At 51.3% G+C, this 26,880-nt stretch overlaps 2 protein-coding genes and 1 pseudogene across 3 annotated transcripts; 1 reads left to right on the forward strand and 2 right to left on the reverse strand.

The window, feature by feature from the left end:
* The first annotated feature begins 1,457 nt into the window (after positions 1 to 1,457).
* On the forward strand, positions 1,458 to 9,241 carry KDF1 (keratinocyte differentiation factor 1). The gene is made up of 4 exons (XM_082679458.1): positions 1,458 to 1,518; positions 6,417 to 7,487; positions 7,987 to 8,061; positions 8,618 to 9,241. Exons 2-4 carry the CDS (start codon positions 6,449 to 6,451, stop codon positions 8,698 to 8,700), a joined length of 1,197 nt encoding a protein of 398 aa, XP_082535584.1. The 5' UTR covers positions 1,458 to 1,518; positions 6,417 to 6,448; the 3' UTR covers positions 8,701 to 9,241.
* Positions 9,242 to 11,614: 2,373 nt separating this feature from the next.
* Positions 11,615 to 25,497, reverse strand: NUDC (nuclear distribution C, dynein complex regulator). Its single transcript, XM_082668539.1, has 9 exons — positions 25,304 to 25,497; positions 22,432 to 22,509; positions 15,161 to 15,364; positions 15,004 to 15,069; positions 14,085 to 14,204; positions 13,817 to 14,011; positions 12,525 to 12,608; positions 12,311 to 12,429; positions 11,615 to 11,877 (listed from the first exon to the last, which is right to left on the reverse strand). The coding sequence occupies exons 1-9, from the start codon at positions 25,382 to 25,384 to the stop codon at positions 11,826 to 11,828; spliced, it is 999 nt and encodes a 332-aa protein (XP_082524665.1). The 5' UTR covers positions 25,385 to 25,497; the 3' UTR covers positions 11,615 to 11,825.
* LOC309829736 (cytochrome c oxidase subunit 5B, mitochondrial-like) lies at positions 23,657 to 24,498 on the reverse strand (annotated as a pseudogene). The gene is made up of 2 exons: positions 24,483 to 24,498; positions 23,657 to 24,053 (listed from the first exon to the last, which is right to left on the reverse strand). The product of its transcript is annotated as a cytochrome c oxidase subunit 5B, mitochondrial-like (transcript).
* Positions 25,498 to 26,880: the final 1,383 nt, after the last annotated feature.

Genomic DNA, 26,880 nt, shown 5'->3' on the forward strand with positions numbered 1-26,880 from the left:
GGAGGGTCTCTGGTGGAAATTGAGCATCTACTCTGTGCACATGGCAGGGCACCTGTGGAATGAGACAATGGTGTCCTGAGAGGTGAGATAGGGAAGGAAACCCCCCAGTTGCCATGGGAATTAGCTTCCAAGGAGTGTCCCACCCTGGCTGGGCAAGGAGAGGACTAGGCAACTCAAACAGGGCAGACAAAGATACTGTCCTAATTGGCAGTATCTCCATCTAGGCTTAGGAGTTTGTGTATCTTTGGTACACCTGGAGGGAAAAGGGCTAGGCAGTACTGAATTCCTCCCACTTACCAATCCTTACCCCAGTGATCTCTTCCTGTATCCTTTAACTCATTTTGCATCCATTATCTTTTTTAATTCTCCCAGTTGGAGAGAGGTACTATTATCTCCACAGATGAGACTTAGAGAAGGAAGTGTCTTGCCCAAAGTCACACCATTTGGGCCAACTGCCTGAGCAAATCATTTCCCCGTCCTAAGTCTCAGTTTCCTCACCTGTAAAATGGGAATGATAACACCTGAGGTGTTATCCTCAGGTGTAAGGACTAAATAATACTATGCAAGTAAGGGGGTTAGCATGGATCGTGGAGATGTTCCCTAAAAGTCACTTGTTTATTGGTGCTATTGTTGTTATTAAGTTGGTATTAAGGGGAATAATCCAACCCCTGACTCTTCCCACCCAATGATGTTGCCTCTTGCAGAAACCCCATGGGATGCGGTGATCATGGCCCATTGTGGCCAACTCTGCTGATCTGGGATGTTTCAGGACTGCACAGCCCAGTCTCCTCTTCCACCCGCCCCAGAGCAGAGGTCTCTGTCTTCCTCTGCAGACTTCCTGGAAAAAAGAAGGTGAACTGATCAGAGCAGAGGAACCAGGCCCCCAGTTCTGCCTCAGGACAAACGGAGAAATCAGGTCCCAACGATTCAATCAGTAGAGAATATCTGCTGAGCGCCTAGGATGTGCCAGGTCCTGCTCTGGGCACCCGGGTCATTTGTGAACAAGAGCATACCCTAGTCAGAGGCTAAAGGAGGAGACGGAAGACAAGAAAACAGTGTGCTGAGTATTATGATAAAGAGTACAGAGAAAACCAGACAGGCGTAGGGGTCAGGGAAGGAGTTTCAGGAGACATGCCCTTTGAACTTAGCCTTTAAGGCCCGGCAAGTCCTCCGCAGCAGCTCAGAGATTGCTGGGCCCATCTGTCCATTTAACAGAAAAGCAAACTGAGCCCCGGCGTCTGTCCACCGTGCCCGCCACACCTCACTTACCCGGACTAGGCCGAGCGCTGCTCTCGCAGTCCGCGGACGGAGGGCCAGAGGCCGGCCGCAGTGCCCGCCCAGCTCCCAGGGCGGGGCCTCGGCCCAGGTGCGCGGCGGAGGCGCTTCGCGGAGGCAGGAAGTGTGTCCCCAGCGGCGACCCGTGCAGCGCTCCCGCGAGACGCTCACCTGCGCCCCAGGTGAGCGGCGAGGGGGGCGGGGGGAGGGGCCGAGCTGGAGGCGGCTCACCTGGCGGGACAGGTAAGCCCCGCGCTGGCCCGAGGGGGCGCGAACCAAGGCGGCACCGGTGTGGAGAGACCCCCGAGGCTACGCCCGAGCGTGCGAGGATCCCGGGGCCCGTTCCATCGGTGCCACCCTCCCACTTCCGGGGTGCGCGGGCCGGGCCCGGCCAGGGAGCGGCCTGAGCGGGCGCCTGGGCTGGGCGGGCAAACTGGGGTGAGGGGGCCGTGTTCGCCCTTAGGGCTGCGCTGGCTTGGGGTGGGAGCCGTGCTTGCCGGGGAGGCGGGGGCGGGAGGGGAGAGGGGGCCGTGCACACCCTGAGGAACAGTGTCGAGAGGCTGGGTCCGCCCGCGGGAAGAGGGCCCCTGCATCTGGAGAAGCTGGTGCTTGCCCCGAGGGCATTGCTGCTGTAGGGGCTATGCTAGTCCGAGCGGCAGTGCCTGGGTCTGCTTCTCCCTTGCCCCCGGGACTCGGTGCCCGCGGATGCGGGAGTCCCGGGCTGAGCCTTTGGGGCAGGAGATCAAGGGTGCACGGATGCCAGGCACGAGAGCCGACGGCTGTTTCGTGAGCAGGGCTGGGGTGCCCCTCTCGGCCGGGTGTGCAAGACTCGAGTGGGTGGGACACAGGCTGGTGCGACCGGTCCTGACCTGAGCACCTTCGGAAGAAGGAGATGGGACGGAGACAGACCTCGGAGTGTGTGTGTTCTCAGGGACTAAGGGGGAGTGGGAGAGCATCAATTAGAAGTTTGGGGAGGGTGTGCCTGGGGCCTGGGAGCTTCTGACCCTGAGGAGGATCCCTGCAGTGCCTTGGGGTGCCCAGTGACCCAGCCCCTCCCAGATGCCAGGCACAGCTCTAAGGCCCCTGAGCAGTAATATCTCATTTAAACCTCAAGGTGGCCCCTGAAGATACTCCTCACTCCCCTTGTTAAAGACAAGAAAACTGAGGCCAGGAGTCTTACCCCAGGCCACAACAGGAGCCCCTGCTAAACCAAGAGACTGGTGTTCCTAGGATTTTGGAGGTGGGGCAGCAGCAGTGAGGGGGAGATAGAGCCAGGACAAAATGGGTTGAGATTGACTTTAGGAGGGTTTAGGGCCTAGAAAGGAGGGGAAAACTGAAGCCAAGCACTGTCCTTACCCCAGGTCTTCTCCCCCTTTCCTCCATCCCACCCCGCCCCACCCCCTCCTCGAGATGTGTGGCACAGAGCAAAGTACAGGGGATCCAGAGTCTGGTGGACCACAGTACAAATCCAGCTCCATTCCTTTCCAGCTAGGTGTCTCTGGGCAAGTCACTTCACCTCTCTGAGCTTCAGATTCCTGACCTGTAAAGTGGAGATATAATACTTACCGAGCAATTGTGAGTGTTAAATAAAGCAAAAGGCCTCTTGGGCTGGAGCCTATTTCTGGCCCATTTGCTGCTGCTTCCTCAGCATTTAGTACAGTGCTGAGCACATGGTAGGTGCTCAGAAAATATTTGTTGGATGAATTTAATGAATGGTAGCGACTGCTAAAACCTTGGAGGTAGAGGAGGAGACAGTAACCAAGACCATGAACAATAACCTCTTGTTGTTCTTACAAACCCCAGGTACCCCAGAGCTCAGTGTGGTTCAGACAGTGTAGATGTGCCCACCCTCCTGATCCAAGGGCTGAGCCTGGAAGACTCAGGGCTCTCCCTATGCAGGCCCTCCTTGGGCACAGGCTCACCCATGGAGCTGGCAGCTGACCACTTTGCCCCCTTCCTCCCAAATAATAGATGGGATGGGGTAGTGGATAAGAGTCTGGGCCAGGCCACTTGCATTCAAACAGCTGTGTGGCTTTGGACAACTTAGTTAACCTCTCTGTGCCTCTGTATAACAACAATAACAATAATACCTACAAATAGGGTTGTGAGAATTAATTAGCTGAATACATTTAAAGCACTGAGAATAATGTAAGCTTTCAATAATTAACTCTTTCACTAGAAGGCAAACTCCTGAGGTTAGGGAATTTTGTCTGTTTTACCACTTTATCCACGGAATTTAGAAGTGTCTGGCATACAGCAGGCTCTCAGTAAATATTCATTAAATGAGTGAATGAATAAATCCATACCCACCCCAACATTGCTCAAACCCAGACAAAGGTTTTTAACCGCTTGCCTCTCTGGATTGTGAGGAACTTTCAAGTCACCTATTACAATTTCAGTTTGCACACCTTTGGAGGGGGACTTCACCTTACTCTCGCCAGACTGCTGCTCCCCCCACTCTGGTCAGCCTGCAGCCTACGTCCTTTCTCTTTCTACCTAATGGTCCTGGTTCCACCCAGAGGTCACACAGAATGTATCAGTCTCCTGAAGTACTTACTGTACCAACCCTGTTCCAGACACTGATGCAGAAAGGAATCAGACACAGTCCCTGCCCCTCGGGGTCATATAGGCTTATCTTCAAACAATTGGTTCAAAGCCAACTCAGCTGACCAAGAGCCCAGCAGAATGCTGTGGGGAGAGGGGCTCCCATCTGACTTGAGGTTCTGGAGTGTCCTTGGAGAAGGACCAAGCGGGGCTGGGGGAATGGGTTGAAGAGTTGCAGGAATAGTTAAAGAATTCCTGTATCCTCCTTATCCGCATTCACCATGGCTAACATTCCCTCCTTTTCTCTGTCTACACACATACACCTTCTGTTTTGGGGGGAACCCTTTGAGGTTAGGTTGCAGGCATCATGCTTCTTTACCCCAAAATGCTTCAGTATATGTTGCCTAAGAATAAGAACATTGTCTTATTTAACATTGAATTTAACATTGGAAATTTAACATTGACGTAATACTATTAAATAATATACAGTCTATTTTTAAATTTTACCAATTATCCAATTTCTCCTTGTGATCCAGGATTCAATTTAGGATCACACAGTCCATTTAGAGTCATGTCCCTTAACTTGGGCTTGTCTGATGTTTCTTCATGATTACATTCAGGTTACACATTTTTGGCAGGACTACTCCATAAGCGATGCTGTGTCGATTTTAGTGCATAGTATCAGGAGACACATCATGTCAGTTTGTCCCATTATTAATAATGTTAACTTTGATCATTTGATAAGTAGTGTCTGCCAAGTTTCTCCAGATTTGTGTTTTGTTGTTGTTGTTTTAAATTGTCCCTGGCTGCCATAAGTAGAAGGGAGTAGAGGTGGCCAGAATGGGGGCCTTGACAGTATGTGGGTGAGAGATGGTGGTAGGCAAGTTTAGGGAGGTAGCATTGATTTGCCCAAAGCACATTGCCTATTAGAGCCAGAACTGGGACTAGGATACAGATATCCTGATGCCCAGTCCCAGGTTCCTTTCACATCACCAGCTCTAGGACACTAGTGCCATTAAATCAGGGATAAATAAAAAGTTAAGAGATTAATGTCTCAGAAAATCCAGGCTAAGGATAGTAACTCCCCAGCACACTCCTACCTGTGATCAAGGACCCTCCCAAGTACATCACTACGTAATGTTCCCGCAGGCAGAGTTGTTTACTCCCATGATGCCCCATATATCCTATGTGTTCCAGCTCATGAGCTTTTAAGCATCTGTTTTCCCTACAAAACCATGTGTGAATCACAGGAACAGCGCCTATAGTTCATTCATTTTTGGTTCTTCTGTACCTAACACAGGGCCAGGTTCAGTGAAATCTTAGCTCTGTGCTTGCTAGCAACCAAGTCGAAAAGGGAAAGAAGATGTATTTTGAGGCTTGGCTTTCTCGTCTAGTCAAAGGAAGCAAAACAGTGCTTGATGTTAAATGTTGATAGGAGAGCAAATCTGAGCCATACGGAAACATTGACCGGGGACCTGTTGATTCCCATGTCTGATTTGAAAGAGGAGGGGAAGAAAGGGAAGGTGGTAATGATCAGGTTCTGTAGCAAGTCCATGGAAAGGCATTTGTTGAGCAGCCTCAGAGGCTCTGTGCTGCTGGGCTTACCAACAGTGGGAAGAAACTCAGGGAGACCGTTGCCCAGAAAGTGAGATCCCAGGAGACTTTTCTTTTTATATGGTAAAATATGCATAAAATTTACCATTTTATTTTTTTTAAGTAATTTTAACGTTATAGTCCTGTGACGTTAAACACATTCACACTGTTGTATAACCATCACCACCACGCATCTCTAGAACTTTTTCATCTTCCCAAACTGAAACTCTACCCGTTACATACTAACTTTCCATTCTCCCCCATCTCCAGCAACTACCATTCTACTTTCTGTCTCTGTGAATTTGACTGTTCTAGATATTTCATATAAGTGGGACCAAACAATATTTGTCCTTTGGTGTCAGGCTTATTTCATGTAGCGTAACGTCTCAAGGTTTATCAATGTTATAGCGTGTATCAGAATTTCATTCCTTTTTAGGGCTGAATAATATTCCATTGTGTGTATAGACCACATTTTGTTTATTCATTCATCCATCAATGAACATTTGGGTTGTTTCCACCTCTGCCTATTGTGAATAATGCTGCCGTGAACATTGGTGTACCAATATCTGTTTGAGTGCCTGTTTTCAATCATTTTGAGTATATACGCAGAAGTGATATTGCTGGATCAGATGGTAATTTTATGTTTAACTTTTCGAGGAAACTCCACACTGTTTTCCACAGCAGCCATACCACTCTATATTCCCACCAGCAATGCACAAGTGTTCCAACTTCTCCGTATCTTTTCCAATGGCTGTAATTTCTGTTTTTAATAGTAACCATCCCAACGGGTGTGAAGTCCCAGGAGATTCTGATACATAGTTAGACCACAGAGAGAGCTTCCTCTCTGGGGAGCAAGGGGATACTAGATAGGGCTCGTGGGCATACTTGGGCCCATCCACATCACAGAGCTCTCAGAAACCAGAAGTCTGAAGCTCCTCAGGTCATAGCGCAGGAGCTCGCCGCTGACCTCTGATCCTGACTCCTTCCTGGCCTCTCCCCCACAGGTGCCTGGCTACGGCAAACCATGCGGTGAGCCATGCCTCGCCCTGGACACCCCCGCCCATCATCTGGGCCCCCACGCTTGGGACCCTGGGAGCGGCCAACAGAGCTATGCCTGGAGACATATGACGAGCCATCCTGGGCCCCACCGAGCCGCCGCACCCGTAGGCCAGACCCCAAGGACCCCGGCCACCATGGACCCGAGAGCCTTACCTTCATCTCTGGCTCTGCTGAGCAGGCTGCTGAGCCCCCAGCCTGCTGCCTGCTCTGGCGACCCTGGGTGTGGGACTGGTGCCGGGCTGCCTTCTGCTTCCGCCGCTGCCGGGATTGCCTCCAGCGCTGTGGAGCCTGTGTGCGGGGCTGCAGCCCCTGCTTGCCCGCTGGGGACTCCCCTGAAGGGGCTGCTGAAGCCAGCTGGGTCAAGGAGCACAACGGAGTGCCCCCCAGCCCTGACCGTGCCCCTCCCAGCCGGCGGGACGGCCATCGGCTCAAGTCGGCCATGGGGAGCAGCTTCAGCTACCCTGATGTCAAGCTCAAAGGCATTCCTGTGTATCCCTACCGCAGCACCACCTCCCCAGCCCTGGACGCGGACTCCTGCTGCAAGGAGCCACTGGCCGACCCCCCACCCACGCGGCACAGCCTGCCCAGCACCCTTGCCAGCAGTCCCCGAGGCTCTGAGGAGTACTACTCCTTCCACGAGTCGGACCTGGACCTGCCCGAGATAGGCAGTGGCTCCATGTCCAGCCGAGAGATCGATGTGCTCATCTTCAAGAAGCTGACAGAGCTGTTCAGCGTACACCAGATCGACGAGCTGGCCAAGTGCACCTCAGACACTGTGTTCCTGGAGAAGACCAGTAAGATATCGGACCTTATCAGCAGCATCACCCAGGACTACCACCTGGATGAGCAGGACGCTGAGGGCCGCCTGGTACGCGGCATCATTCGCATCAGTACCCGAAAGAGCCGTGCCCGCCCGCAGACCACAGAGGGGCGCTCAACCAGGGTGGCTGCCTCTGCTGCCCCTGCCCCTGACAGTGGCCATGAGACCATGGTGGGCTCAGGGCTCAGCCAGGATGGTAGGTGGGGCCCCACAGGGCTGAGGGGCAGAGTAGAGGAGGCTCTGGACGGGGAGGGTTGCACTGGGGTCTTTGGCCACTGTGGGTCCCCCCTCAGCCGGTCCCAGCTCTTCCTCCTCCTTTTTCTCCACTCTTCTACATCCCCTAACAGGTTCTTTGTCCCCTGCCGCCACCTGCCAGAGTAGCTTTCAGGCCCAACCAGCTAGCCTAGTTAAAAGGACCCAGGAACCCATGCGAATTTGGACCTCTGACCTGGCCTGGCCTAACCAAAACCCCTATCCACCCACTCATCCCTGCACAGACAGACCAACAGACACACACACACACATTCTCTCTCTCTCTCTCTCTCTCTCTCTCTCTGCGTCTTTGTTTTAAACATCGTTTCCCTAGCCCAGCCCAGGGGTGAATGGCCCCTCTCTCAATGGGCTGGGGGCAGAAGTGGGGAATAGGGTTGAAAGGATGTGATAATGACCACTGCCCCTTCATGTTCCCTCCCTAGAACTCACAGTGCAGATCTCCCAGGAGACGACCGCAGATGCCATCGCCAGGAAGCTGAGGCCTTATGGAGCCCCAGGTTTGGTCCTGACATGAAAGTGTGGAGAGGAGAGGGGACTGCCCTAGCAGCCCCCCACCTGTCCCTCTCCCAGCTTCCTCCTGGGGTGGGTGAGGATGGGATCAGAAAGGGACGAGAAGCCTGAGCAGCCTTATACCCCATCCCAGTCCTGCAAACTGGCTTAAAGGTTCAGCTGGGAGAGATTCAGGGGGATACCCCTGAACCAGAGGGGAGGGGGGCAGGTGCCCAGAACCTGCATCTAAACCCAGGTCACTGGAGAGGAAAGTGGAGGGCGGGTGAGGGGGGCCATCCATTGGTGCTGAGAAGGCACCATGTGTGGTTTCTACTGCTATCCTCTTGGCTTTTACAAGCCCTGGGAGCAGGGTCATTACCCTTCAGAGAGCGAGACTGGGGTTCAGAGAGGTCAAGAAACTGAGTGGATCACCCAGCCAGGATCAGACCGACCCAGGCTCGAGTCCCCCTCTGCTCCTTCTCAACAGGTTTCTCCCTGCCTGAGGGACTTGCATGAGCCCCTCCCCATCTCTGAGCCTCTGTTTCCTGCTCCCTTTCCCCTCAGGATACCAAGCCAGCCACGACTCATCCTTCCAGGGCACCGACACAGACTCTTCAGGGGCACCCCTGCTCCAGGTCTACTGCTAACCCGCACTGGGCCCAGGGGCCGCAACCCCTTCTGAGAGAAGCACATCTACTGCATGAAGAGAGAGACCAGAACCCTCTTTGTGGGAGGGAGGCCATGAGCCCAGAAGCAGTGCCCACTCTGGCTCCTCCTGCCTTGGCTGACTGGTTCCTGGACCACATGCATTTCACTGGGCCACGGTGCCCACATCCCCCGGGTCCTCCACTGGCCTGACCCCTGCCTGGGCCTGTTCCTTCCTGCCCACAGTCTTCAGGAAGCCTAGGTCATGGAAAGCGAAGACTGAGGGGTTAATTTCTGGAACTGGATCCTGACTCTGCCCCCATAACATGCTCCCCCTGTAACATACACCCCATAACCAATCATGCAAACCTCCCCCTCCCCAGGACAGCTGGGAGGGAAGGTAACAGGTAAAAGAAGCTTGTCTTAAATGGATTGGGTTTGGGGGCAGGCAGGGCCTCGGGAATTCTGTGGGCAGCGCCCGATCCACGTTACGTCCTGTTGAGCAGTTAGGTTCTCGGCTGATGTTCTACCTGCTAACGTGACTATAGTACAAAACTTAATAGACATCTGTCTGCTCATCTTGACTGTGATACTGTCCTTTCCGTCCCATTTGCCTGACTGCTGCCCGGAGCAGGAGACAGCATAGAGCATCCAGCCTGGCTTAGTGTCGTGGGGTTGAGGTCAGAAGGCTAAACTGAGAGCAGTGATGCCCATCTCTCAGGCTCACGGTGAGTTCTAGGAGATAGAGCCAGTCACAGTGTCTGTGCCTGAGAAGGGTTGACCAAGTGGTTTCTGTCATTGTTGAGAGGTCCTTCTAGGCAGGCCTGCCTGGACTCCCTCTGTTGCCCCAATTCACTGCCTGTAGGCTGGCCTGCTTCTGGCCATCCCTGCAGTTTCCGCAAATCCCGGAGCACGTGTCAGCCCACCCCACCTCAGACCTGCTGCTCCCTCCACCTCCCCCTGGTGCGGGCAGCACTCAGGGTCACGGGTGTCTGCTCAGCACTCCCAGGAGTGCGGGTCATTCTTTCACAGGTGCTGGCGCTCAGAGGTGTCAAGGAATTTACTGGGTCATGCAGCTAGTAACTGTGGCTCTGTATCCGGAAGCTGGCCTCTTGGCAGTTGTGCCCCCAAGCTGGCAAGCTGACCTGCTTGGGGTAGAAGCAGGCTCCCCCTGTTTGGACATCAGAGCCCAGCTGGGTTCAGAAGGACCTTACTTGGCTACTCCTCACACACAGGGGTGTGTTTGTTCTCTCAGTGAGACCGGAGCAGGCCCAGCAGCCCAGTCTTGACTGATGATAAGCTAGGTGTCCAGGATCCCTCACTGCCCTACTTCACCTGCAGCGCCCCCACCCCCGACCTTCTATTGCCCTCATGGGCACCCTTTGGAAAGTGACTGGACAAACTGTACTTGTCTGTTCATTGGACACACAGGATGGTCCCTTGTGGCCATGACCACAGGGTCCAGTACCAGTGATAAAACTGGCCCCTTTCCTTAGGCTCTGCTGTCTCTTCCAGGTCAAGGCCTCTGCGATTGAAAATGACCACAGGCCGGGAATTCCCTGGTGGACAGTGGTTAGGATTCTGCATTTCTACTGCAGGGGGCATGAGTTCGATCCCTAGTCGGGGAACTAAGATCTCATATGCCATGCCACATGGCATGGCCAAAAAAAGAAGAAAATGACCGTGGGACTTCCCTAGTGGCGCAGTGGTTAAGAGTCTGCCTGCCAATGCAGGGGACATGGGTTCGAGCCCTGGTCGGGGAAGATCCCACATGCCACAGAGCAACTAAGCCCGCACACCACAACTACTGAAGCCTACATGCCTAGAGCCTGTGCTCCGCAGGAAGAGAAGCCACCGCAATGAGAAGCCCGCGCACCGAAACTAGAGAAAGCCCACGTGCAGCAACGAAGACCCAATGCATCCAATAAAGAAAGAAAAGAAAAAATGACCACAGGGTACTGAAGCCCAGGGATATTGCTGGACAGAGTAGGAGAGTGATGCCACAGTCCTTCCATCTTAGCCTTGGCCCGAGAGCACAATTTTCCAAGCTTAGCCTTGGGAACTACTACTGGCATTCCCAGAAAAGAGGGTTTATAAGTTTGGTAAACAGACAAAGCCAAACACTGCATACCTTCTTTAAATCTTTAACAAGCTATTCTGAAATGCCAAAAGGACAGACATGCTGTGTTCCAGAAATTCAGGGGTCACCCACGGCCCACAGAGCGTAGCACCCTGGCCAAGCCAACCTAGACATTCTTGCTGTAACCATGACCTCTGTGGCACCCTGCGCTGTGACCTGTACTCTCCCACCAAAGGGTCAGCTCTGGTGGCTGGATGTGGACCGAAGGGAACACCTCTCCAGCCCTGGCACTCCCTCGGTGGCTCACTGTGAAGCCCTACAATCTGCAGAGGTCCAGGTCAGAGACACACAATAGGCTCCACTGGGCTTCACCCTGCCTTCCCGGCCAGATCCCCACCACACACACAGCCAATCTGAGGCCTGGGCGGCTCCCCAGCCTTTGCTGCCCTCTGCCCCTGGGAAATAAGAGTGTAGTTGTAGAAACTCTTGCTCCAGGGCTAGAGGACAGACCCATTGCTGTGGGAAATTGTCTTAGAGGTGAAAATGGAATCAAGCCGGGCTGGTCTTAAACTTTGCTGAGTCATGGGCCCCTGTGAGAATCTGACATATGTTCTGGTCCCTTTGGCCACTTTTGCTCAGAATCCTACACAGACTAAAAGCCTTGTTTAAATCCTCCATTTAAGTAATGAGAAACTGAGCCCCAGGGAGGGTCAAGGACTTGCCCTTGATCACATGGCAGAACCTGGGCTAGAAGACAAGCCCCCAGATCCCAGCAGCAGCCATAAGAGGCCTGTCCCCCAGGGAAAGGCCAGAGGGAAGAGAGGACACAGGTGGAATTGGGTAAATAGTTTTAATGTGTAACAGCAGGCCAAATGAAACAAGACACCCCCAAGGCCCCAGCCCTTTTCCCATGATGCCCTCAGACCTGTGTGTGGGTCAGCCCCATGCCTGCCCCAGCCCTGAGGCCCACAAGTCCCAGGGAAGGGTGGGAAAGGAAGGTGGGTAGCTGGGAGTTCAGCCCCAAGAGTTCAGGGGGGCAAACACGGGCTAGTTGAACTTGGCCTTGGAAAAGTCCATCTCTGGATGCTGATCCATGAACCTGGGGAGGGAAAGTAGGAAGAAGGTGAAACAGGCCATCCCTCTCCCCCAAATTAGTCCCTTTCTCTTAGCTCCCCACATGAGGTCTAAACTCTTCAAAACGCTGAGCAACTTGGAGCCAGGCCCCAAGGACTCTCTCTAAGGCCCATTTGAGGACCTGAGGCTGAAAGCTGAGGTGCCAACACTGGCACTGTTTTTCTGTCGGTGACAATGACCGCCTGTTACCCCTTCCTACCCTGAGGTGGCCTTGCCCTCAAGATGACCTCACCAAGTGATTACGGGAGGCAAGCCAAGGCTATAAAGCCATAAACTTGGCTGGCTCATCCTGGAAGGGGCAGGGCAGCTCCTGTGTTCCGCTCAGTACACACTCATTGCTGTCACCCAGATCCAAGCCCCAGACACCTTCCCCAAACCCCCATCTCTCAGTTGCTCACTTCTTCAGAATCTCCTGTTTCTTCTGCTCATCTGAGGTGGGCAGCCCCATGGACTTCTGTCTCTGGTCGTACATCATCTTCTCCACCATGCTGCGGGTCTCACTGTCCAGGTCTGACAGCTGGGGGGCAGGCATTGACAGGGATGGGTGAAGCTCTGGGGCCACCTAGGCCCCTCACCTCCCAACCGAAGCTCCTCCAACCGGCCAGGGCTCACCTTGGAGTTCTCAGGATTGATCTTCTTGGTATTGATCTCGGGGTCACTGGACACCAAACGGCTCCACCACTCCATCTTGTTGATCTGAGAGGAAGAAGAGGACCACCGGGGGATGGGTGGTGGCTTGCTCTGTGCCCTGGGAACCACCACCCAACCCTTCCAGAACCAAACTCTCTCCCATCCACATCCTGCACTGGGGACCTGCGAAGGCCTGTACTGGGACCTAGGGTGCAAATGAACAAGACCTCTGCCCTCCCCAGTGGCCGGGGGAGACAGACACGGAGACAGTCACAAATCAGCATGATAACGGAAAGAATAAAGTACAGAGGGAGGACTTCCCTGGTGGCACAGTGGTTAAGAATCCGCCTGCCAATGCAGGGGACACGGGTTCGATCCCTGGTCCGGGAAGATCCACATGCCCCGGAGCAACTAAGCCCATGCGCCACAACTACTGAAGCCCGGGCGCCTAGGGCCCGTGCTCCGCAACGAGAGAAGCCACTGCAGTGAGAAGCCCGCGCACCGCAATGAAGAGTGGCCCCCACTGGCCACAACTAGAGAAGGCCCACGTGCAGTAACGAAGACCCAGCGCAGCCAAAAAATAATAAATAAATTAAATAAATTTTTACCCAAAAAGAAGTACAGAGGGAGATATTCATCCAGCATGGAGGGAGAGGTCAGAGCAATACATGGATGGGCTAGGCCTTTAAGGACATGCAGTAAACCACATTAAAAAGCAGGGAAGGACATTCCAGGTGGGAGGAAGTGCAAGGGCACAGAGGCAGCCAAGGCCAGTCAGGTAGGCGGGGTCAGGTGGTATGTACCATGGAGGCCTTCCTTGGACCCCTAGCACTTTACAGAGACCACATTCATTTACTGGTGTCTGTAATCCCAGCTCTCTGAGGGTGTAAGGGAGGGAACATAGGCTTCCTCAGGGCACAGTTTTCTACGTGTTGTTCACTGTTCTCTCTCCAGTGCTTAGAACAGTCTCTGGCACGTAGTAGGTGTTCAAGTATTTGTTGAATTGAATGCATGTACAAACCTAATGGAAAGGAAAAGGCTTTGGTACTAAGGACACTTCTGATCCCAACTCCACCTCCTCCTAGAAGCAAAAGCCTGGGCAAATCTCTGAGCTACCCTTTTCCTGACTCTAAAACTAGACAGACCTACTTTAAAAGTCTCGTTGTGGGGATTAAAAAAGGTATGTCCATCAGGCCCCCAGCACGGTCTCCGAGTTCATGAGCAGCCCCCCTCCCTAAGTCACAACACAGGCCAGGAGACGGGGCTTCTCGCACCTTCTCCAGATGCACCGTCACCACCTTGCCGTCCTCGATGAGCCACGAGCTCTCCTCCACCTTCACCTCGTTGTAAAGCTCCCCGTCCACGATCGCCGGCTGCCCCTTGAGCCCCACCCGGAGGCGCCTCCGCTGGATGTCCACCACCACGTCCTTCCCCTTCAGCCGGAAGTTCACGGGGAAGGGCACTGCCAGCTGCACGGGGCAGGAGCAGTCAGGAGGGGCCCCGGGCTGGCTCCCTCACCTCAGCCCCAGCCCCTGCACTCACGTCCAGCTCCGACAGGGTCTGGGTCCAGCGGTAACTGGGCAGGTCCGCCCCATTGCCGAAATTGGGCTTCAGCTTCCCTTTGTCCTTCTCGTCCTCCTCCTCCTCAGCCTCCTCAGCCTCCTGCTCACAGATGGGGTGCTCAGCTACTTACTTGACAGACCTAGACTGAACCCCACTGGGCCAGGCCCAGGGCTGGCACTGGGCATACAGCCACAGAACAGTACAGACCTGGTCCCTGCCTAGTCCACGGCCCACTAGGAGCCAGAGGTAAAACCTGTTCTGATCTCTGCCTGAGCTCAGACTGCTAGACCGTGTGACAGCTGGGGGACGGTGACAGTCAGAGATGGACCCACGGGACCCACCCAGCTGGCAGTTCAAGCCAAAGGACTTAGGAAGAAAGCCCAGCACAGAACAGGTCATGAGGTGGCCATCAGCAGGGCTGTTCTAAAATAAAACCAGGCTGACAAATGATCAACTTTTTTCTGTGTCTCTAGGGTTGAGACCCTAGTCTCAGACCAGAACTTCTGCAAAGCCAAATGAGTGCCCCAAGGATTATCTGGGAAGCTGGACTCAAGTCAATGGGAGGAGCCCTGAGGGGAACATGCCCCAGGTGTGTCAGAGTAATCCACCATGAAGGGCCAGGCTGGGCCCACAGACCCAAGCCCACCCAAATGGTGCCTGTACGGGCACTGCCCTCCCTGGCTCTTGGGCTTTCCTGCCAAGGCTTAAAGCCAGTGGGTTTTTTTTTTTTTAACCCACTTTGGTCCAGTGTGGAATCTTGAAGTATGGGGAGGATTCCCAAAGCTAAGGAGGGGTGGGGTGGGGAAGGGGAAGGCTTTCCAGAGAAACGGAAAGGCTGAAGAGTCCCCGGAAGTTCCCAAGCCCCCTGCTAGTCCTGAGCAGCCCTAGTCCATCTCACCTGCTTCCCTGGTGAGCCGAGACTGCCGTTCTTGAGCTGGGCTTCATGACTCTCTGCATCCTTTTTCTGTGGCAAAGGGCAAAACATTTGGCAAGAGGGCACCCACTTCTAGTGCCAATGGGGATCAGGGGGGCAGGGGAGAGAAGCCCACTCCTACTTGGTCAATTTCCAGCTGCAGCCTCTCGGCCTCCTCATCAGTCAGTTCCTTGATCTGGGGCCCAGAGGTCTCTGACTTGGCCTCCTTGGCCAGCCTGGCTGCCCGCTCCGCTTTCTCCCGCCGCTCAGTCTCCTGCTGAGCTCTCTTCTCCCGCCTGGCCTTCTGTGCCAGCTGGTTGTGGTGGTTGAAGGTCTGTGTGATAAGCTGAGGAAGGAAGAGAAGGCAATGAGGCATCAGGGGACGGGACATGTCCCAAGACGTGAGGCCAGTCCTATCTCTATTTGCTAAGTGCCTGGGCAAGGCACTGCACTCAGAACCTCAGTTTCCACATCTACAAAATGGGATTTAATACACACCTATACCATTGAGTTGTAGTAAGAATACCTGCAAAGAATCTGCTTCAACAAACAGCGACCACTTTAAAAAAAACAAGGCAGTCCAGGGACTAAGACCCAACACTGAAGCTGGACAGCCTGCATTCTGACCCAGGCTTTGTCACGCACTAGCTGTTGTATTTTTGGCAAATTACTTAACCTGTTAAGAGCTTCAGATTCCTTATCAGCAAGGATGAGTCCCTACCTCACAGGGATGTTGTGCAGACCAAACGATAAGTGCTCTGAAAAGTCCTTCATTGTGGAGTGAAGCTGTTAGAAGCAGAGCTCCAGCCTCAGCCCCTCTGAGAAGCTTTTCCCCAGCTCTCAGGCCAGAGACCTTTCTTAAGGGAAAAGGTAGTCTCCTCCTCTCCTCAGCCTGCAAGCTATCCATTTCAAATCCTACCTCTCCCATGAAACCTTCCCAGGATGCTTCCAACGCACATCCTGCTAGCGGCTCCTCCTGTTGCCCAACAGCAACCCCAATACTGTTGCCACCTGTCTGGCTCTGTGGCCTTGAACAAGTAAACAAATTTGACACTTTCTAAGCCCCAGTTTCATCAGCTCTCATGACATGTGTCACCTGGCTGAGGCTAACTCAGTGTCAGCTGGTGGAAGGTGGGGAGAAGCACCTTCTCTGCTATGAAAATACAATGGGAGAAATGGTTCTACCTCATGTTTTACACCAGCTGCTCTCAGAGTGTGCTCCCCTGACCCACAGCAACAGCGTCACCCAGAATTTGTTAGAAATGCTAAGTCTCAGGCCCCACTCTAGACCTACTGCATCAGAAATTCTGGGGATATGACCCAGCAATCTGTATTTTTAACAAGCCCTCCTGGCCAATTCTCGTGCATACGTGAGAGTCACACCTACATTTGAGATCCTGGTCTACTCCTACCTGTGTGACCCTGAGGTCATCTCTCTGTGCTTCTATCTTATTATTTCTAAAAGCAGTCTTACATAGCTATTCTTTGCCTATAGTATCCTTGCCCCAATTCCCAGGTTGCCTGGCAAACTCCTACTCATCCTCCAGGACCAGCTCAAGTGTCTCTTGAATTTCACCTCTTCACCTCTGGCAGGCTCAGGAATTTACCCAACTTAGGAAACCCAACTCTGTGTCAACCCACACACCTGGAGGAGGCCTCATAGGGCACCCCCCACACGATCAGCGGTCAACAAACCATCTTTCAAGAATCTCTGAGCCATAGCTGGAGGGAGAAAGGGATCTGCAAGAGCTGAGGGGAATCACGTGGGGCTCAGGGTCACTGGAGTCAGCCATGGGCTCCCAGATCTGGGTTCTGCCAAATGCCCTGTGGCCTCTCATTCATTTGAGGCCAGTTCCTCCTCTTACCCTCAAACCTCCAACCTCACACCACACTGCAGTAGCTCCACACTCTTCAAGGTTAAACGGTACCAAAAGAACGCCCAAACCAAATGGGTTAACAAAATGAGGTGTAAGAAAGAAATGAGCCACCTGAAGGCCATTCTGCTTCAACAGAAGGGCTCAGTCATGGCACAATTACGCCAGCAGAGGCTGTTCCACCACAGGGCCTTGGTCCCAAGTCCCTAATCAGGACCTTGAACTCCAGCCATCTGCCAATGAGTGGCCAAGGGGAGGCAGGAGTGGAGCCATCCCCTCTTCCAGCTCCAGTGAATCATGTTACGTCCCATTCCGTCCTGTTCTTTCCTAGCTCCTGGAGGTTAGATGAGGGCAGAGCTGAACCACCAGGCACAGTCAAGGCCAATCACAGCAGCCTCTGACCCCCTCCTCCCAGTCTCCTCCCACCAGCTTTACCCAGGCCCAGCCCCAGGTAGAGATCGCTGGGAGCACGTTGCCTACGCAGGAGTACCAACTGGCAGGCTGTCAGAGCCAAGCTTCTGTCACTGGACACATCTTTGGGAACCACAGACCAGCAGAGTGGGGAAGCGGTAAGGAGGGTTGGGCCAGTTCTAAAAGACAGCCCCAGACTGCTAAGTGGGCATACCTGAACACAGTGCTCCCTGACCTAGGCTGGGCGATAGGGGAGCAAAGGGTGGTTCCCACCAGCCTGGCCGGGAGACCCCAGAGGGAAATTTAAGCTAAACCCAAAGGCATGAGGTCCTGAACCTGACCATAGGGCGGGGGGACACATCTGAGGGAGAAGACACACTCCTGTTCTAGAACTTCATATAAATGGAATCATTCAATATGTGCTCTTATCTGTCTTCCTTTAAAAGGCTGAATAATATTATGTGTATATATGACATTTTGTTTATTCATCCATCAATGAACGCTTGGGTTGCTTCCACTTCTTGGCTATCATGAACAGTGTTGCTATGGGTGTACAAATCTCTCTTCAAGACCCTGCTCTCAATCTGCGGGGGTATACACCCAGAAGTGGGATTGCTGGATCATATGATAGTTCTATTTTTAATTTTTTTTTTTTTTTTTGGCTGTACGCGGGCCTCTCACTGCTGTGGCCTCTCCCGCCGCGGAGCACAGGCTCCGGATGCACAGGCCCAGCAGCCACGGTCCACGGGCCCAGCTGCTCCGCGGCATGTGGGATCCTCCCGGACTGGGGCACGAACCCGCGTCCCCTGCATCGGCAGGCGGACTCTCAACCACTGCGCCACCAAGGAAGCCCTATTTTTAATTTTTTGAGGAACCGCCATACAGTTTTCCACAGCAGCTGCACCATTTTACATTCCCACCAACAGTGCACCAGAGTTCCAATTTCTCCACATCCTTGCCAACACTTGGTGTTTTCTGGGGTTTTGATAGAAGCCACCCTAATGGGTGTGAGGTGACGACATCTCGTTTGTGATTTTCATTTGACTTTCTCTAATGATTAGTGATGTTGAGCATCTTTTATAATAAAATGTTTTTAAACAGCTATGATAATTCACTTTTACCAGCAATGTCTGAAGAGTACCCTTCTTTCCACATCCCTGTAAGCAATTTTTAAAAAAATATTTTTGTCAGTTTGACCAGAAAAAAAAGGGCATCTCACTGTTCCTTTCTCCTACATTTCCTTGATTACTACTGAATTTAAGCATCTTTTCACATGTTCTTCATGGAACTGCCCGTTTTTCTGTTTATCCTTTTCTTGTCAATTTACAAGAGTACCTGCATATTAAGTTGGCTATTAAATTTTATGTCCTCTGCAATGCATCTTTTCCAGATCTATTGTTTTTCAACTGACTTCGTATGTCATTACGTCTCTTTTGCCACACATGTGTTCTATGTTTGAAGAAGCAAACAGCTACCTTTTATTCTGTAGTTTCCAGGTTTCTATCCTTGCAAGGTCTCCTCCACACAAGGTTATACATAGTTTCCCAGCTTTCCTTACTAAGCTCTTCTTGATCTGCAATTTATTTTTAGATATGAGTAAAACAGATGGTACAGTATGGTACACGTTTTGCTTTTTTACCAGTAGCCAGTTGTAGCAGCATGAATTATTAAATCGTCCTTTGCCTACTGAACTGAATTACCTACCTTATGGGACACATCTTAAATCCTCATACGTGCTAGACTTTTTCTGGATTCTCTATTCTGCTTCACTAGTCCATTCGTCTCTTCTTATGTCAATAACATACTGATTAGATCATTATGGCTTTATCCGAATCCATAATGCCTAGCCCCAAAGCTATAAAAACTAAAAGTATTTTTGTATTTCTCTAAGTTTGTAGCATGAAGGTATTTACAGTCATTTACAGTGGGAGTCATATCTCCCACTTGGTACAAATATTGATACACATTTCTCTGTAGAAATATTAATGTTTCATTACATGATGCTGCTCCAACCCCTGGACTGGGGTACTGTACGTAATGTACAACATATGCACTGTATTGCCTCCTAAAATCCAATGAATTCTAAATGCCAAAACACATCTGGTCCCAAGAGGTCCAAAAAAAGGGTCTGTGAACTTCTATCCTCATGTGCCAGCCACACTATATGACCTCTTTTTATCCTTAAAACAGCCCTGTGAGGGAAAGATTATCCCCTCTTCCAGGGAAGAAAAATGAGGCTCAGAAAGCGATTCACCCAACACCACACAGCTGTCAAGCAGGAAGAGGGGGAGACCAGGATCCATTCACATCTGCCTATAGCTCCAGAGAACATGTTCTTAACCAACGCACTTGGAAACGATGCATCTGGTGGCCTGGTGCACAGTAGGTCCCCAATACAAAGAAGTTACTGGTGTTACAAATGGAGACCAGGCAGGAAGGCTAGACAGATTTCTGCCTGCCTGAGAGTCGGACCAACCTCCTGGGAAAGAGCTGACTCTAAGGGAACAAAGAGCCAAGGAGCATAACGAGGTCTAAGAGGGACCAGCAGACATCCAGTACACAGCAGTGACACCATCATCCCGTGACACCTGAGACACCACTTCTCAATATTATTCATCTCTCTCCCTTCTGCCTGCTATCTTACTCATCCTTCACACCTCAGGCACCTCTTTCTCATCAAGTCTTCCTTGAGCCCCCAACCTAGGTTAGTCCCCATTTTATGCTCCCAGGACTTCCGCCCTAACACCCATCACTTCTTCATTGTCTTTTTTTTTGGGGGGGGCGGTTTGTAAGGGGGCTACACTGTGAGATCCATGAAATCAAAGACCATTGTCTGTATTCACCTCTATAATCCTGAAGGCTCTGTCATAGTGGCTAACACAGGCAAAGTGTTTAGTGCTCAATAAACATTAGTTTACAAATGAATGAATGCACATATTACAAGGTCGTGGCCCACAGAAAAATGGGAGGTGCTAGTGCTAATACAGAAAGAGTATTTGAGCCACAAAGGGCCCTACAGGTCAGTGAGTCCTCCTTCTTCCATTTTACAGATGTGAAGATTAAAAGGACCAGAGAATTGGTGGCAAATCAACCAGGCCACACAGCTAGACCAAGAACCCAGGACTCCTACACCAGGCCAAAGTGTCTATAACAGAGTAGCCTCAGACCATCAAGACACATTATCAAGCATTTCAGCTTGTTAGAACCCTGAAGCCACAGAAAGCAGTTTGCAAAATATCTCCTTCTTGTTATTATGTCTCTTAAATTTAAGTGAAAACAAATATCAAGGTTATAAAAATCACGGTTCAGTGAGGTGACATCATTCACCAATCTTCAAAAACATAATCACAACCTAAGGAATTAGAAGATGTTCAAGGTATCAGAACCCATACCACAAAACACAATTCTCAGGAATCACCTCACATCAGTCAGGATGGCCATCATCAAAATGTCTACAAATAATAAATGCTGGAGAGGGTGTGGAGAAAAGGGAACCCTCCTACACTGCTGGTGGAAATGCAAATTGATACAGCCACTATGGAGAACAGTATGGAGGTTCCTTAAAAAACTAAAAATAGAGCTACCATATGATCCTACAATCCCACTCCTGGGCATATATCCAGAGAAAAACATGGTCTTCAAGGATACATGCACCCCAATGTTCACTGCAGAACTGTTTACAATAGCCAAGACATGGAAGCAAGCTAAATGTCCATCAACAGAGGAATGGATAAAGAAGATGTGGTGTACACACACAGACACACACACACACAGACACACACACACACAGACACACACACACACACACAGACACACACACACACATACACACACAGACACACACACACACACACACACACACACAGGAATATTACTCAGCCATAAAAAAGAATGAAATAATGCCATTTGCAACACCATGGATGGACCTAGAGATTATCACACTAACTGAAGTTAGTCAGAGAAAGATAAATATCATATGATATCACTCATATGTGGAATCTTAAAAAGTGATACAAATGAATTTATTTACAAAACAAATAGACTCACGGACACAGAAAATAAACTTATGGTTACCAAAGGGGAAAGGGGAAGAGGGATAATCCAGGAGTTTGGGATTAACACACTGCTGTATATAAAACAGATAAAAAACAAGGACCTGGGGCTTCCCTGGTGGCGCAGTGGTTGAGAGTCCGCCTGCCGATGCAGGGGACACGGGTTCGTGCCCCGGTCCGGGAAGATCCCACATGCCGCGGAGCGGCTGGGCCCGTGAGCCATGGCCGCTGAGCCTGCGCATCCAGAGCCTGTGCTCCGCAACGGGAGAGGCCACAATGGTGAGAGGCCCACGTACCTCAAAAAAAAAAAAAAAAAAAAAACGGACCTACTGTATAGCACAGGGAACTATATTCAGTATCTTGTAATAACCTATAATGGAAAAGAATCTGAAAAAGTATATATATATATATATCTGTATGTGTGTGTGTGTGTGTGTGTGTGTGTGTGTATATATATCTGACTCACTTTTCTGTACACCTGAAAACTAACACAAGATTGTAAATCAACTATTTCAATTAAAAAAAAAATTTTTTTTAAACCCTGCAATTCTCAAATCCTTGAACTTTTGCTTACAGCATCTGGGAAGACTGGGATAGCCGGCTTTGAGTTTTCCTATATCTCTGTCTTCTAAGCTCAATTTCTAACATCTGCCTACTCTCATCTCCCAGCTAGGTAATTAGATAAAACCTCAATGGAAAAGGAACCAAAAAGCATGGTGTCAGGGGCAGAAGGCAGTTTTACAACAGACTCTGGCTCCAATCCTGGGTCTCCCATAACTCAGCTCAAATATTTGGACAACCCTGGCTCTCCCATAACTCAGACCAATTTCCTCACTTGTAAATGGGGATAGTAACATCTGCCCCTCTCAAACTTCTAGAGGACCATGGGGATAGGGCAGATAAGCACTTGGCAAGGAGAAGGGCTTCAATAAATGACAGCTCGCTTCCCTTCCCCAACTCTTTGCCCTTGGCATTTTACTTCTGCTATAGGTTATTATTATGCCAAAGGAAGGCCAAGTAAGCTCTTCTTCTGGAGAAACAGAGCTGCCCAAGGGACAGTGGTCCCCAACACTCACCTTCTCTGCCATCCCCTCTTCTCCTCCAACGAAAAAGTCTGTTTTGCGTCGAAGGAAGCTGAAGAAAGTGTTCACGAGCTGAAAGAAGACAAAGACCAAAGCTGTAGAGATGCCATATTGGGAGCCCCTCACCTACTCAGAAGCTAACTTTCTTAGTCTAGAAGGGAACTTGGGACTGGACTGTTTCGCCCCGAGCCTCCCCACTGAGAAAACAGGCCCTGACTTAGTCACTTCTGCCAGGAAGCCTAGCCTAACCTTACCTAGATCACCTGAAAGGCAGATTTCTCATTTCTTGTGTGCATGTGTATATGTGTTCCACATTTTTTGTGGTGCTAGAAGCAGCCTGAGGATATTGGACACTCCTCTGCATCCAGGGCTTGAAACACCTGGGATCCAGCTTTCCTCTCCACAAAATAAAAAGCCCATCCAGAGTGGCACTGGCTGAGTTACTAGGGCAGAGCTAGGAGGAGGGGAACAAATGAAGCCACTTCAAAGAAGGTTAAAGGGGCTTCCCAGGTGGCACAGTGGTTGAAGAGTCCGCCTGCCGATGCAGGGGACATGGGTTCGTGCCCCGGTCCGGGAGGATCCCACATGCCGCGGAGTGGCTGGGCCCGTGAGCCATGGCCGCTGAGCCTGCGCGTCCGGAGCCTGTGCTCCGCAACGGGAGAGGCCACAACAGTGAGAGGCCCGCATACCGCAAAACAAACAAAAAAAAAAACAAAGAAGGTTAAGACCAACTAACTCTGGCTGGGTTATCAGTGCAGCCAAGTCATTTAAGAGCATTGGTCTGGGTATCAGACTGATACACATTAGCTCTGTGGCCTTGGGAAAGTTTCTTAACTCCACAAAACAGAACCAGCAGCAGGACCTATTTCTAGGGATATAAGTGAGGATCCTCTGTGAGGACCAAAGGAGGTAATGGAGGTGAGGTGCTTAGCAGTGTCTCGCCCAGAGCAAGAGACCCTCTGCGGGAGAGTGAACTCCTCACAAGCAGGCACTGTGAACCATGACTTTGTCTACATCCCCAATGCCTAGCACCAGATCTGACTCAGAGTACATGCTCAATAAAATTTTTGCTGAATGAAAAGACCTAGTAGTGACCTAAGATTAGCACATATAACTAAGCCCCTTTTTTTTTTTTTTGGAGGAGAAGCCAATGTAATGGCTAGTCTTTATTGGAAAGAAGAAACTTTACATTACATTTTGAGTGAGTTAGTGCAGGGGCTCAGTGGGCCAGCTGGTGGGGCACCAGCGTCTAATGGGTTCCACAGCTAGGGCATCGCTGGGCCTCGCCTTTATGCAGCCAGAACCAGATGACAGCACTGTTGTCTTCTTCACAGATGCAGCCCACTATCCGCTTATTGGTGATGGAGGGGACTAAATTAGGGTCTTCCTTGGTACCTGAGGCTGCCTTTGGGGCGAGCATATTGTACGGGTCTAGTCCCTGCGTGCAGCCAGCATGACCTCCCTCTCCAGCCCAGTGGCCTGCTCATCATCAGTAGGAACACCACCTCCAGACACCATAGAGTGCACCACGGAGACTCTGCTGGGACCGCGGGCCCTCAGGGCCTGCGTGGCCAGCACTTCAGCTCCGCGCAGTAACCTTGAAGCCTTCACGCCAACTAAGCCCTTTTATTTGCCCAAGTGAGTGGTTCTAAATCTGATGCTAGAATTTATCTCAATGGTTTCAATTCCTGCTTCTAGACACTTTTTCAATTCACTCAAAAACGAACTCACTCCCAAATCCAACTGTGTCAACAATTTAGGGGGGTGGGGGATGGGAGCCTTTCACATCTCCAAATTAATAGCACTCTTCCCACCTCAAAGGGCTTAGGAGTCCTTGGTCACCACAGGCACCTAAATGAGAGAATGGGAATGGAAAGCTCCATGAAAACTTGTCCCCAGAGAGACACAGAATCAGAAATGGTCTGTGGAAAGCACACACTGGCCTAAGGATTCTGGTCCCCTCTAGGTCAGGACCCTTTTGGATGATCTTGGGCTAGTTCCTTCAGTTTCTTTATAGAAAGACTGATTTTGATAGGCTTTTCTACCTTTTGAACTTTCCATGGTTCAAAACAACCAACTCTAGAATCTCGACTAGTTGGTGTTTATCCTTCATGCACTACGTGTTATTGGGTCTGGTCACTACGCATGAATTATGTTCTTGTACACATCAATCACTCAACAGATACTTGTTGAATGTTCAAGCCTGATTACTGAGAATTCCTCACTGTCCTTCACTTCAAGACTGCTCTCCTACAAGTTCAGGAAATAAGGATTCGTAGCTCTGTCTCAAAGAAAGAAACTGAGGCCTGGAGACGTGGAACGGTCTCAAGCTGATAGGTGGTGTAGAACAATTGTGAACACAGGTCTCCTATTCCCTCATTCAAGCCCTAGAAAGACCACGTGTTAACATCACCACCCCACCCCCACACACCGCACACATTCTTCCGCTCGTTCCAAGTCTTGGTACATGCAAATCTCAATGTCTAGAACAGTTCATCCTAAAGGATGCTCTTCGGGAGCGGCCAGCAGAAAAGAAACGGGGCCAGAAGTATGTGGGAGAAAAAGCGTGGGGGGCGGGGAGAGATCCCAAGACTCTGGGTCTTTTCAGGGGCGGGTGCAGGGACGCCGGAGCTGCTAAGACAGGAACTACTGAGGGGCCCCGGGGTCCCATGACTGATACGAGTGCAAGACTTGAGGCAAGGAGGCCAGGCCGGAAGCTGGAGTGCAGTAAGAATGCGGGGGGGAATCCCAAAGCTCGCGAGGCCCAGCGGTGTATCTCGGCCCTTGAAGGCAGAGAAGGGCGGAGAGAGCGTGGCTGGGGCATCCCGGGTGGGCCAGGCCGAGCCAACGCCGCACGGGCCGTTACCTCCTGCACGCCGCCCTCGTGCTGCTGCGCCATGGCCAGCAACATGCCGTCGAACCGATCCTCCTCCTGCTCTCCACCCATCGTGCCGGCCGCTAGCCACGCTCCGAAATCTGAGCTCCGCACACGCGTCCCGCGCTCTCCGGTCCTTAGGGTCGCGTCCGGTCCAGCCGCTCTAGTCCTCGGCCTTCCGCAGCGGAGCCGGAAACACGCACACGCCCCGCCGCCCAGGCCCGCCTGCTAGTTCTCTCTTCCCGCCTCTCTTCCGGCCTGCAGCCATTGACCGCGAGGCAAACAGCCCGCTTCGCCGGCCATTGGTCAACTTGCTAAGCCAATCAAAGAGCTCGTCAGTGAAGCTGTGGGCGGAGACGAGGGCTCCTGAGTTTGGTGTGAGTTGCTATGGTCACCAGACGCTTTTTATGGAGCCTTCCAGAAAGCCATAGGCCCAACTCCGGCGGGATTGGAAGCTAAAAAGGCACGAACTTTGTTCCTATGGGAATGACCTCCCAGCTTGTAGAACAGTGAAGTGGAAAGTGTTCTTAGTCATCTCTTCTAACCCTTCAATGAGTCAATTGAGGCCCAGAAAGGAGAAGGGACTTGCCCGAATGTCAGCCCACCTCCGGCATCATCGCATACTCCATACAAATTTGAAGGGTCCCCGAGCGTATAAGGGCTCTGTGCTTGGGTTAATGCTCTTCTGCTGAAGTCCTGAAAATTTTTTTTTTTGGCCCCGGGGCATGCGGGATCTAGTTTCCCGGCCAGGGATCCAACCCCTGCCCCCCGCAGTGGAAGCGTGGCGTCTTAACCGCTGGACTGCCAGGGAAGTCCTCTTAAATTCTCAATAATTTTTGAAGAAGAGACTCCACATTGTCATTTTAAACTGGTCCCTGCAAATTATGTGATGAGTGCTTTATTCAACGTTCACTTCAATTAATGTGCGGGACGGGTCCCAGCCATCTAAGGCCAACCACTTTACTTTTGTATTGAATTTCATCATCTTAGTCTTTTCAGGGATTCTACTCTTATTATCCTTTTCTAAATCTCCTGCATCACAATCTTCTTTCTTCTGGATCATCCCTTTCAACTTATAAACGCAATTCAATGTCACTTTTTTTTTTAAATAAATTTATTTATGTATTTACTTTTGGCTGCGTTGGGTCTTCGTTGCTGCGCATGGGCTTTCTCTAGTTGTGGCGAGTGGGGGCTACTCTTCGTTGAGGTGTATGTGCTTCTCATTGCAGTGGCTTCTATTGTTACAGAGCATGGGCTCTAGATGCGCGGGCTTCAGTAGTTGTGGTGCGCGGGCTTCAGTAGTTGTGGCGCACAGGCTCAGTAGTTGTGGCGCACGGGCTTAATTGCTCCGCGGCATGTGGAATCTTCCTGGACCAGGGCTCAAACCCGTGTCCCCTGCATTGGCAGGCGGATTCTTAACCGCTGCACCACCAGGGAAGCCTGTCACTTCTTTTTTTACTATTCTATGACCCCACCTTCTCCTCCTACCACCCCAATTTTCAGTTCTCTTTCGCAGCAAAATTTGAAAAGATTGCTTGTTTCTCCACTTCCTCACCTTCCATCTCTTT

Source organism: Grampus griseus, assembly GCF_964374135.1.
Source record: "Grampus griseus genome assembly, chromosome: 1".
Lineage (NCBI taxonomy): Eukaryota > Metazoa > Chordata > Mammalia > Artiodactyla > Delphinidae > Grampus > Grampus griseus.